Source organism: Acomys russatus, chromosome 23 (genome assembly GCF_903995435.1).
Source record: "Acomys russatus chromosome 23, mAcoRus1.1, whole genome shotgun sequence".
Lineage (NCBI taxonomy): Eukaryota > Metazoa > Chordata > Mammalia > Rodentia > Muridae > Acomys > Acomys russatus.
In genome coordinates, this window is record NC_067159.1 from 6,446,656 (window position 1) to 6,458,361 (window position 11,706).

An 11,706-nucleotide genomic window follows, 5' to 3' on the forward strand; every position below is an offset into this window, starting at 1 on the left:
CAATGCCAGAATATTTTTTGGTTGTTGTTTGTTTGTTTTAATATTTATTTATTTATTTACTTATTTATTGGTTATGTATGCAGTGCTCTATCTGCATGTACATCTGCAGGCCAGAAGAGGGCATTAGATCACATCATAGGTGGTTGTGAGCCACCATGTGGTTGCTGGGAATTGAACTCAGGATCTCTGGAAGAGCAGCCAGTGCTCTTAACTGCTAAGGCATTTCTCCAGCTCCTTTTGGTTGTTTTTTAATTGTAATACCTGATAGTGGTATGATTTGCTAGTGATCTAATAAGAAAGTTCCTTTCTTTTTATTATATTACTTATTTATGTGTATGTCTGCACGTGTGCATGCACATGTGTACACAGGTGCTCTGGAACATGTATGGAGGTCAGAGAACAACTTACAGGATTCAGTCTTTCCTTCTACTGTGTGGGTTCTGGGGAGTCAAACTCATCATCAGGCTTGGTGGCACGTACTCTTACCTTGGCTGTCTTGCTGGCCCCGTTTTCTTGGGATGGTAATATCTTGGTACATTAAGACCTTGCCAATTTTCTTTTTTCTTTTTTTTTTTTTTTCGAAGGAGGGGGAGGTGGTGGTGTACTCCTGGCTATCCTGGAATTTACTATGTAGACCAGGCTGGCCTTGAACTCACAGAGATATGCCTGCCTCTGCTTTCCTGGTGCTAGGATTAGAGGCCTGTGTCACTATACCCGGCTAAGGTTTTACCAGTTTTTAAAGGCAGACACTTAGGGAAGAATGTAAACTATTGGCATAGACTCTATATAAAACTCCTAGAATTAGAATATTTATTATCTACTTAGATTAATACATCTCTATTTATCTCTGTATATTTATATATAGACAGAAAAAAGGGGGAAAATATGGACAAATAATTTGTGAAATGCATAATTTAATAGAAATCCTGATTTAAAACTCTATATATTTTATCTGACTTTTAAAAGTTAAGAGAGCAGGCTGGAGAGATGGCTCAGATGTTAAGAGCACTGGCTGCTCTTCCAAAGTTTCTGAGTTCAGTTCCCAGCAACCACATGGTGGCTCACAACCATCTATAATGAGATCTGGTGCCCTCTTCTGGCCTGCCTGCAGCTGTACATTTAGACAGAACACTGTATTTATAATAAATAAATATTTTTTTTAAAAACTTAAGGTAATACATATGCTTGTGCTTACAAGCATGTGTTTGTATATCCATTTTTTAAAGAGGCCATGAAAAAAGACGTGATTTGGTTTTGGTTCATTTAATATGCTTTAGAACACTGTAGATGCTCAAGAAACTCCATACCGTCTGCTGTTTCTTTGTATGTACATACATTGTGTAGGGCGGTGTGTGTGTAGGCCAGTGACAGCCTTGGGTACTGTTCCTTAGGTGCCTACTTGAACCATTCAAATAGCTAGGTTGTTAGCTTGTTGCCTGGAGTTTCTCCATCCTGCTTCCCCTGTGATGGGAGTTACAGGTGTCATGTAGGTCTTTGTGCTTGCAAGAAAATAAATGACAGATTGTTTTCCTATCACAGAATTAGGACCATGGGATGCTGATATGGTAACTTCAGAGAAGTTGTCAGGTATTTTGCTGCAGGAACTGGTCATTGACTTTGTGCCATGAATAGACTCATATTTAACGTAGAGATTTCATATTATTTCCAGAAGTTTGTCACTTGTTATGTGATTGGAAAAAGTTTTGAAGAGTTTACTGTATATGGGAATAAACAAACTCCTTTTCTCTCTCTCTCTCTCTCACACACACACACACACACACACACACACACACGAAAACAAAATAAAATGGAGACCTGTACTAACAACCTGTCTTCTCTAGAATAGGCTTTGTTGTCATTACATGGACTAACTGCCTTTCTCCCTGTGTAGTGGGGACTGGATATGCACATTTTGCAGAGATATTGGGAAGCCAGAAGTTGAATATGATTGTGATAATATGCAGCATAGTAAGAAGGGGAAAACTGCACAGGGCTTAAGCCCCGTGGACCAAAGGGTAAGTATCAGAGCTGACTTGTTAATAGGGATTTTGTGGGCATCAGCCTGTGTCTCCCATGTTCCCTACCCAGCCCATACTATGCACAGCCCGCACCTCTGTGTAGTGTGCACAACCTGGTAGGTTCTACAGCATCTTATGATGTATTATGGCTTCTCAAGTCTTTAGTTTCAGTTTTGAGCTCAAGACTTAACGTTTTTTTTTTTTGTTTGTTTTTTGTTTTTTAAAGATAGTCATCCCTTGCTGTTAGCTGGGCTTAAATTTGCAGCTGTACTCCCTTCTGAGTGCTGCGATTACAGGCATGTGCCATCAGGCCAGATTAATATGTTTTAACTCAAATCCTGGTTTCTGATCCTCCCTCAAAAAAAATGATAGCAAACACCAGACAAATAATTCCTTCCTTAGTATTCCTACCACCTTTATTGTTGTGACCAGAAACCTCTGAGATTAAAATGTCACATGATTATAATGCCATTAAAAAAAAAATCTCCCCACCATAATTTTGTGTTGATTTCTTTGTTTCTTCCTTTGTCCCTTAAGTCTGTTTTTCTATATTTAAACAGTGTTCTTTTCTTTAAAAGAAAAAAAGTAAATAAATTTACCACTTCCTTGATTACAATATTTATTCATTCATTTATGTATGTATGTATTTATTTATTTATTTTTGGTTTTTCGAGACAGGCTCTCTCTGTGTTATCAGGCCAGCCTCGAACTCACCTCGATCTGCCTGCCTCTGCCTCCCGAGTGCTGGGATTAGAGGCGTGCGCCACCATGCCCCGCTTGATGACAATTTTTCAATAGCTTCTCATCATGTTAAAAATGAAACCCAATTTTTAAAGTTTACTCAAATTTTCACTAATTTCTAGCAACGGGATACCTTTCACATAGTTCTGTGGACATTAGAATTAAGTTTAGCTTTAATACGTATACTTGAAAATACAAACTAAATACAAATTAACGATTAAGTAAGTAAAAACTACTAATGTAAAATAAAGTTTAGTGTAATAGCTCTCTTAAAAATAGGTCTTGAGCCCAGCACTCGGGACAGAGACAGGAGAGTGGCCACAAATTTTAGGCTAGTTCTGGTCTATAAAGAGGTTCTAAACAAGCCAGAGCTATGTAGTAAAACCCTGTCTCAAAAAAAGATAAAAAGAAAGAATTAAAAGGGAAGAGTTTGTAATTGGATTAAAGAGAAAGAGATTTTTGTTAATTTTAAATCTGAATGGAGTCGCTGAAAAACAGAAATAATACTTGTTTTGCCTACCTTTGGGAATTGTATTAGGTACTAATGGTGAAATTTTCTTTACTCGTTTACTGTAAATTGTTTTATGAATTATTTATATTTCTGTAAATAAGAATAATAGATAAATTACCTTAGTTATATTAGAATAGATATACTTAATTAAGGTAGAATATATCATAGTGTCAAATTTTAATGGAAAGCAAAATTATTTTGTTTGATACCTATTATATAGAAGATATTGTTTGTTCTGTTTGTTGTGATAGTGCTTTGTAGCTGTATTCTCCAAAATATCTTACTGGGAAAAAATAGTTGTCTTTTTTTTTTTTTTTCTTTTGGGGGCCAGAAATGTGAACGTCTTCTACTTTACCTCTATTGCCATGAATTAAGTATTGAATTCCAGGAGCCTGTTCCTGTTTCGGTGAGTTGCATGCTTTGTATCCACCCAGTAAAGCAGTCTGTGGGCTGTGGCTTCCTTGGGGCTTCTTTAGTAAGTTACTTAACTTATTGTGACTCGTACGCTCTGGTAGTTCCTCCGTGTCACTTTTTTTAGAACTTAAATTTATGAGTTATGTATACTTGTAGGGTGCAATATGATCTTTGACCTACATGCAACTTGAAAGATTTAATCAGACGAGCATGCCCATCACCATCAATGTAACATTTTTTGTCATGAGAGCGGAATGTCAAAACTCCTTTAAAGAATTTTGAAATATGCAATATATCATCAAATGTGATTTACATGTGAGGCAGTAGACCCCTCGCCTAACTGAAGTTTTCTATCCCTTGGGCAACATCTGTTGTCTTGCCTCTCCCTCTACACTCTTAACTGCCTTTTCACCTTTGCTTGCTTGCTTGCTTGCTTTTTGTTTTTTAAAGCAGAGTTCTTAGGTACTTTGTCCTGGAACTCACAGAGATCTGCCTTTCTCTGCCTTCCTAGTGCTGGGATTAAATGCTCTGGAAACACCTTTTAAAAAATAAAATACTAATTATTATTATTTTGTTAAGTTTATTTTTGTGCGTATGGATGTTTTGGCTGTGTGTATATTTGTGTACCTTGTACATGCCTGGTGCTCAGGAAGGCCAGAAGAGGACAGTGGACCCCTTAGGACTGTGGTTACAAACAGTTGTGAGCTGTTCTGGGTACTGGGAACGGACCCCAGGTCCTCTGGGAGAGTAGCCAGTGCCCTTAACTGCTGAGCTGTCTCTCCTGCCCCTAAAATAGTTTATAGGATTTAAAAAAAATTTATATGTATGAATATTTACCTACATGTATGTATGTTTACTGTATACATACTGGGCATCTGTGGAGGCCTGAAGATGGTGTAAGATAACCTAGAACAGGCAATTGTGAGCTGTCATGTGGATGCTGGGAACTGAGTTAGGTCCTCTGCAGGCACAGTAAGTGCATCTAACCATTGGTCCATCTTGCCGCACAGCCACCCTCCTTTGTTTTCTTACAGATTTTTGGAGTGCACTTTGATAATTTGATAAATGTTTATAGTATGTAGTAATTTCCTTCCTTCCTTCCTTCCTTCCTTCCTTCCTTCCTTCCTTCCTTCCTTCCTTTCTTCCCTCCCTCCCTCCCTCCCTCCCTCCCTCCCTCCTTCGATATAGGGTTTTACTATGTAGTTCTTGATATCTTGGAACTCACTGTATAGACCAAAGTGGCCTCAAACTCAAGAGATCTACTTGCCTCTGCCTCCTGAGTGCTGGGATTAGAGATGTGTGCCGCTGCTGAGTGCGGTGGCACATGCTCGTAATCCCAGCACGCAGGGAGGCAGAGGCAGGCAAATCTCTGTGATTTTGAGATCAGTCTGGTCTACAAAGGGAGTCCAGGATAGCCAAGGCTATACATAGAGAAACCTGGAAAAACTAACAAACAAAAGATGGGTACCACTACCATTCTTAACCTCATTGAAATATTTAGAAGTTTATAGAAAATAATCAGTGTAAATTTTGTACATAGCATATAACATTGTTAAATATCTTTTGTTTAATCAATTTGTATGTGTAGTGGTTTGGGAAATTGAATCTGGGCTTTGTGTAAGGCAAGTGTTCATGACTGAATTACCTCCTCACATCACAATCAGAAACCTTAGTTTGTTAGCCAGGCATGGTGCTGCTAGTACTTGGGTAGCTAGGGTAGGAAGACAGTTTGAAGCCTGCCTAAGCTAACACAGACATGCATCCTGTCTTTAAAAAGAAAAAATTAAATTGTGTGTGAATGTTGTTCGATAGAAATTGTGTTTTATTTCTATATTCTCCTTTTAATGTTGACATAAGAGAAGAACATTGAACTAGGGCAGAAAGCCTGTTCTTTCAGCTCTTCCCTTCTTTCCTGCTCCTCTTCTATTTTTCTTTAATCTACAGGGTCCTGCCTGTGACTCTAGAGGTCTAGGACTACAAATGTGAATTGCCACATGTGTGTCAGCTAACTTTAAAACTGAGAAAACATTGTGTTCTTCTGCCTTTCATTTCTAATTGTACAGTAAGAATACTAAACTGTTTATAAGATTCTATGTCTGCTTTGTTCCAGTGCTGCTCACAAAGAAAACAAATATTTAAGTGTTTAATAAAGTGTGCAGTTGTATTTTTCACAGTAGCTTTGCCATGTGTAAGTGCTCTTAATACAAATAGTTAAGATTGAGAAAAGACACGTAGGGAACTTGGCAGGTTAGTAGGGGTTTTTTGTTCATTCTGCTAGAGACTTGGAATAAAGGCTCTGAAATACTACAATAAAAGAAGGGCTAGGGGTTCTTATTGCCTAATTAGGAGAGTAAAATGTGCTGTGTGCAATTCATTTGTTAGCTATTTGTTGTTGGATATAAGCATGTTAACAGAATACTGAATAGTAATTGGCCTGTTTGCTAAGTAGGCTAAGAAATGAAATTTAAAAAGCACAAAGGTTTTACAGATGAAAAATATCTTATACAGTACTAGTCATTTGGTTCTAGAAAACCTTTTTTATCTTTTCAGTTTTGGGATTTCACAGTAGAGCGTCACTTCCTAGTGTTTTCTTTTCTTGGTGTATTCAGATCGCTTCTCTAGCTGAGTATAGGAGCACATGGTACTGGTCGCAGGACTTGGGAGGCTGAGGCAGGAGGATCTTCAATTTGAGGCCAGCCTGAGCTGCATAGACTGTGTCTCAAAATAATAGCCAAGCCCTAACCAGCCTTACTGTGCTCACTTATATCCCACAGGTGTCTAGAAAACATTTGGCCAAAGGTGGAGTCAGAACACTAAATGCAAATTTTTCTTTTAGTGTTCTGAGATTTTTTTAATGAAGTGTTGATGTCTTCTACAACACTGTGCTCTAACCATAGCATTAATATACCTTTCAAACACTTTTCTTTCTCCTTTAAATTTTTTTTATAAGAGCTCTTCAGAGTCATCAAGCACCAAATGAGCCCGATGTGCTGTAAGTCTTATTGGAGACAACTTCTCCTGCTGGTTGCCTTTTTTCATTATGCTTATTAATGATAGGACCTTGGGAACTTAAAGTAACCATGGAAACCAGCACATAGTTTGCTATAAGATTTGATATTCAAGATATAATTGGACAGAAAACATGAAGGCCATTTATTGTGTTTCAAATGTAACCAGTATGCTATATATTTTCAAATTAAATACCTTGGTATTTTGGAGAATTCTGACATGCCATGATTTATTTTTTAGATACCAAACTACTATAAAATTATAAAGAAACCAATGGATTTATCGACAGTGAAAAAGAAGCTCCAGAAGAAACATTCCCAGCATTACCAAATCCCAGATGATTTTGTGGCTGATGTCCGTTTGATCTTCAAGAACTGTGAAAGGTTTAATGAAGTATGTTAGCTTCCAACCTATAGAATATTGGCTTGTTAGTTTTCCTTTCCTTGGTTCCTCTTTTTTGTTTTTCTTGTTTAAAGAATTACCTAATTCAATTGATTTTTTTTTTCCTTGCTTCATTCTATAAAATCAGATTTTTATCTTTTTTCCTCAACTCCAGAGAAGAAAGTTTATTACCTGTAATTTGGAATATATTCTTAAATATAAGACAATAAGAGTGTTACAGAATAGCCTTTCCTAAGGGAGTTGTAGTTGAGTACAGAAAGTAGTCTGAAGTTAAGTAACTTGGTGGAATATGATTTTATCCCACCACATTTGGGGCACTTAAAGGGAAGCTAAAAGTGCCTGTGTTGTTTAATTCTGTCACTGGCCACATAAATGTAGAGTGTTCCGACTAAACTGCAGGCCTGCTGAATAGTAGTGCCAATATGGTGAGGGTTTGGTTTCTGCAGTGAGTTAAATTTATTTCTTGGAAGCTAAAGTTGTATTGCCCATATTTTAAGAGAAAAAAGAAAGTGACAGATAATCTATCAGGGGGATTGCTTTTTGTTGTCTTTGTAATAAAGTCAAGTTTGTTACTGTTATGGAAGCTTTTCCTTATAGGAGGAAAAAAAATCGTCTTAGATGAGATTCCAGGTCTACCAATAGCTGTCTCCAGAGACATCCAGGTGGTGCTTGAATACACAGACCAAAATCCCCATAAGGTTTGAAGTGTAGTCAGTTTTATATCAGTATGTCACAGAATAAATCAGTAAAATCTTACTGCAAATTTACAAGTTACAAAACCCAGATTTTTGTCTTTATAAAAATATAGATTATTTTCAAATGGATATGCTATTGTGTACTGTCATTGACAAAAAGACATATTCTGCCTATTTCATTAATAGTTAATTTGTGAGCTAGACATAGTGTTGCCCACCTTTAGTCCTAGCACTTGGGAGGCAGAGGCAGGCAGATCTTCATGAGTTCCAGGCAAGCCTGGCCTATATAAGTGAGCAGTTCCAGAACAGCCAGGGCTATGTAGGGAAGACCCTATCTCAAAAACAAAACAAAAAGGTTAATTTATGATTAATGTATTACCATAAAGATATAATTCTGATTATCTTGTGGAAATTTTGACTGTTTTAAAATTAGCATTCTATTTTTCTCTTGAGTAGATGTCTACTGACCAGTTTCTACTAAGATTGACCTCAATAATTTGGAGTGAGATATTATTGAGGTTTCAAAGTAACTTTATTAACAGCTTTGTAAAGAAAGTGGTTCCATGTTCTATAGAATTTTAGATAGCACTTAATCTGGTTTTAGCAATTTGTTCTCCCTAGTATGGCTGACTTTCGTCACCAATCCTATACAGTTTCTTAACTTTAGAAAGGATTATAATTTCCCTTTTTTTTTTTGACTCTGGTATCCTTTTTAGATGATGAAAGTTGTTCAAGTTTATGCAGACACACAAGAGATTAATTTGAAGGTAAGCTTTTCAGACCACGCAAACTTGGTGAAGGAATATGCATTATCAATAGGTGAATATTCCTATCTTTTGCTTGCAGGCTGATTCAGAAGTAGCTCAGGCAGGGAAAGCAGTTGCATTGTACTTTGAAGATAAACTCTCAGAGATGTACTCAGACAGGACCTTCGCTCCTTTGCCAGAGTTTGAGCAGGAAGAGGACGATGGCGAAGTGACGGAGGACTCTGATGAAGATTTTATACAGCCTCGCAGAAAGCGCCTCAAGCCAGACGAGAGACCGGTGCATATAAAATAGAATGACATGGACTTAAATCAGTTGTTTTTCAAAAGAAGGAAATAACAAAAGAAATAAATAAAACGCCCTTTTATTTAAGTGTTACTGGAATATCCTGTGTACAGTGGGTACCTCCTTAAAGAAGCTGGTAGCTTTCATACAGTATTAGATTGAAATAATGGACACAGAAAACATTTTTGTCAAGAAAGGAGGAGAGAACGCTGTTGGCAACTTTAAGAACAAAATTACAAGTGAAATTGTTTGGGAATTTGTTACAAATGAAGATGGTTCTCTGGCTGTTATAAACGTAGATGATCATGTGTGTTAATTAGTGAAGGGTACTGAGTCAGGCAAGCCTGCAGGCTCATGTTGCGTGACGTGTCTCTGCTAGAGCACACAGTTAAGCAGCTTAAAAGCCTCCCCCTCCACAAACACGAATGGGTTGTTTTCTGGTTAAAAATTGAGTAGATCAGATTCCACTTGAATGTCACTAAAGATGAATTGAATCATGCCACTGTATTTTCTCTCATATTGATCTATTGGGCCTTAGTTTTTAAACTGGTTTAAAGAACTCAACAGTAGTTTTATTTTCTACTTAGTTGTAGGGTCTAGGAGTATAACCATTGATTATTTAGTCAGCTTCAGTGGTGTACTAAAATGACGATAACTTTGAGTAGTGGATCATACAGACTTACGGAAGTCCTTTCCAGAAAACCCATCTAAGCAATTACACTTATTGGTCAGATCATCTGATCACACAGTTAGTTATTCCCTCAAAAGACAGGACATTTATTTCAGAATTTCTGTACATGTAAATTACATTGAGAAGGTGACGACTAACTTTCACCCAGTCCGTCTTCATACCAGTTTCCAGTAGACCACTATTGGTAAACAGAAACCTGTCAGCTACCAAATGTGTACAATTTTCTGTATTTCACTTTGTCTTATTTGTAAATAGTGAGCTCAGACTTCTGGCAGATCAGCAACATTTGCTGAGCCTGTTTTTTAAGCTAATGTGTATTCTTACTAATGTTCCTATCAAGAATGGATTTGTAATATATGCTGTCTATTTCTAATGTTCACATTCATATTTTGAGGTTCTATCTTATTTTAATAGAGAACAGACTTCTCAAAAAATCTTCAGAAGCAGCTTATTATTGAAATATCAAAATACTGAAATAAACCCGGTGGGGTTAGATTACTCATCTGTCCACCAAGTGGGACACGTGCATGGACTGGGGGCGTTAAATGACTTAGAACAGACCTGTAAGTAAATCCTGAAAACGAGCTGATCCCCACTTGAACGCTAACTGGAGTAAGCCCAACTTTATTAACCACCTGATGACAGGAGCAGCACCTGGGGCAGGTAGACCGACTGCTCTGGCTTATTTTTCTCCTCTTCAGTGTGACACTCAGATCAAGTGTGCTCTAGATGGTATGCGCCTCGCTGCTGGATTAAGAGCTGTAGTCCTACTTCTGTATGGGCACAGTAGAGTATAAAGTGACCAAAGCAGAATTCAACATCAGAAATACTTCAGGTGTCAGCAGATGTGTGGCAAATCATTTGCCTTTTTAAAAAATTCAACCTAAGCAGTTCAGACTGTAGACTTCCTCAGAAAACTATTTGACGTAATTGTTGAAGAAGTGAATATTTTTAGTGTGCATTGAATCAAATAAAGTGCTCTAAAGAAATTATTATACAGATTCCTTTGGGTTGTTTTTTTCTTAACAAGGGGTGTGGGTACAGAGGAGTGTGATTTAGGCCTTCTCACTCTGCACTCAAACAGTGTCGGTCATATTATTGCCTCATCTCCTTTCTCTTCCCTTCTCAATCAAGCTTCATTAAAAAAAAAAAGACACTCCAAACCATTTTATCATTTTTATTGAGGTTTCAAGTTTTTTTTTTTTAATGAGGGGAAGAATGTTTATTTTTAAAGTATTTATACCTATCTCTTTGATATCCATGATTCGATTTGTAAGTGCATTTTTGGCAAGTGGGAAGTAGGAGTTCACTTCATTTTGTGAAGCCCCTGACTTCCAGTGATTTCTCTGTGTCTCGTACAAATCCTTCCAAGCTCTCAGTAATGAGTTATAAATAAGCCCAGTTAAGTGAGGCAAACACAGATTTTTTTTTAAACAAATGTCTCTCAATGTTTGAAGCCCTGAGAGTGTCTTCCATAAAGGCATGCTCATGTTTCCTTGGGGTTTGGTTTCCCCTTTAATTTTTTTAACTACCAATTTAGTCTGTGCCATTTCTGTCAGCAAAGACGCCCCTACTGCTGAGGGGCTGATGTAGCCGCTGCGGCCGGCCAGGCTTATATGACGCTCACTGTAACTCCATAAAGCCCCTTCTGCACGCTGGCCATTGTGTTTCTAGGCTGTCCAGCTTTGTCATGAGTATGACTTAAAACATAAAATGTGATTCCTAGTCAAATTATCTCCTGTTTCCCTCTTTATATTTAAAAAACCAAAAACCAAAAACAGAGTATCTGCTAACTCCTGGGTGCAGGAGAGATGCTCTTCATGCTGTGTTTGTTAGAGTCTGTATCTTAGATTTGGAGAAAAGGCTGCATAATGATGATTCCTTAAAATCCTTCAAGGTTCCTGGTAAATTTAGGGCTGTTTTTACCATCAGAAAACTAAGAATAAATGTTCCTCAGCCTGGTCTGCTGGCCTTGATTTACGTGTCTCAGCATGTGACTCCGCTGCTTGACTGAGAGAATGAACTGCTTTATCAGATGGAGTCGTTGCCCTATCTATAGGGTCCAGTTAGATTATGGACCTTGCTCGATATGCAAACGTCAGGTTGCTACCACCCAGCTATGGTAAAGCATTATATCCCTTGGTGAAATTGTCCCCTTTGGAATCAGCAGGTTGT

At 37.6% G+C, this 11,706-nt stretch overlaps 1 protein-coding gene across 2 annotated transcripts in view; it reads left to right on the forward strand.

Annotated features, from left to right (window-relative positions):
- Positions 1-10,516, forward strand: part of Trim33 (tripartite motif containing 33) — a 90,416-nt gene extending 79,900 nt beyond the window's left edge. Inside the window, exons 16-20 of one of the 2 annotated variants that reach the window (XM_051165914.1) lie at positions 1,892-2,015; positions 3,602-3,676; positions 6,934-7,086; positions 8,507-8,557; positions 8,637-10,516. In XM_051165914.1, the coding sequence (XP_051021871.1) occupies positions 1,892-2,015; positions 3,602-3,676; positions 6,934-7,086; positions 8,507-8,557; positions 8,637-8,849 (616 nt within the window). In that variant the 3' untranslated portion in view covers positions 8,850-10,516. The remainder of the gene's footprint in view (positions 1-1,891; positions 2,016-3,601; positions 3,677-6,933; positions 7,087-8,506; positions 8,558-8,636) is intronic. The other variant, XM_051165915.1, reaches the window with a different exon arrangement.
- The last annotated feature ends 1,190 nt before the right edge of the window (positions 10,517-11,706 follow it).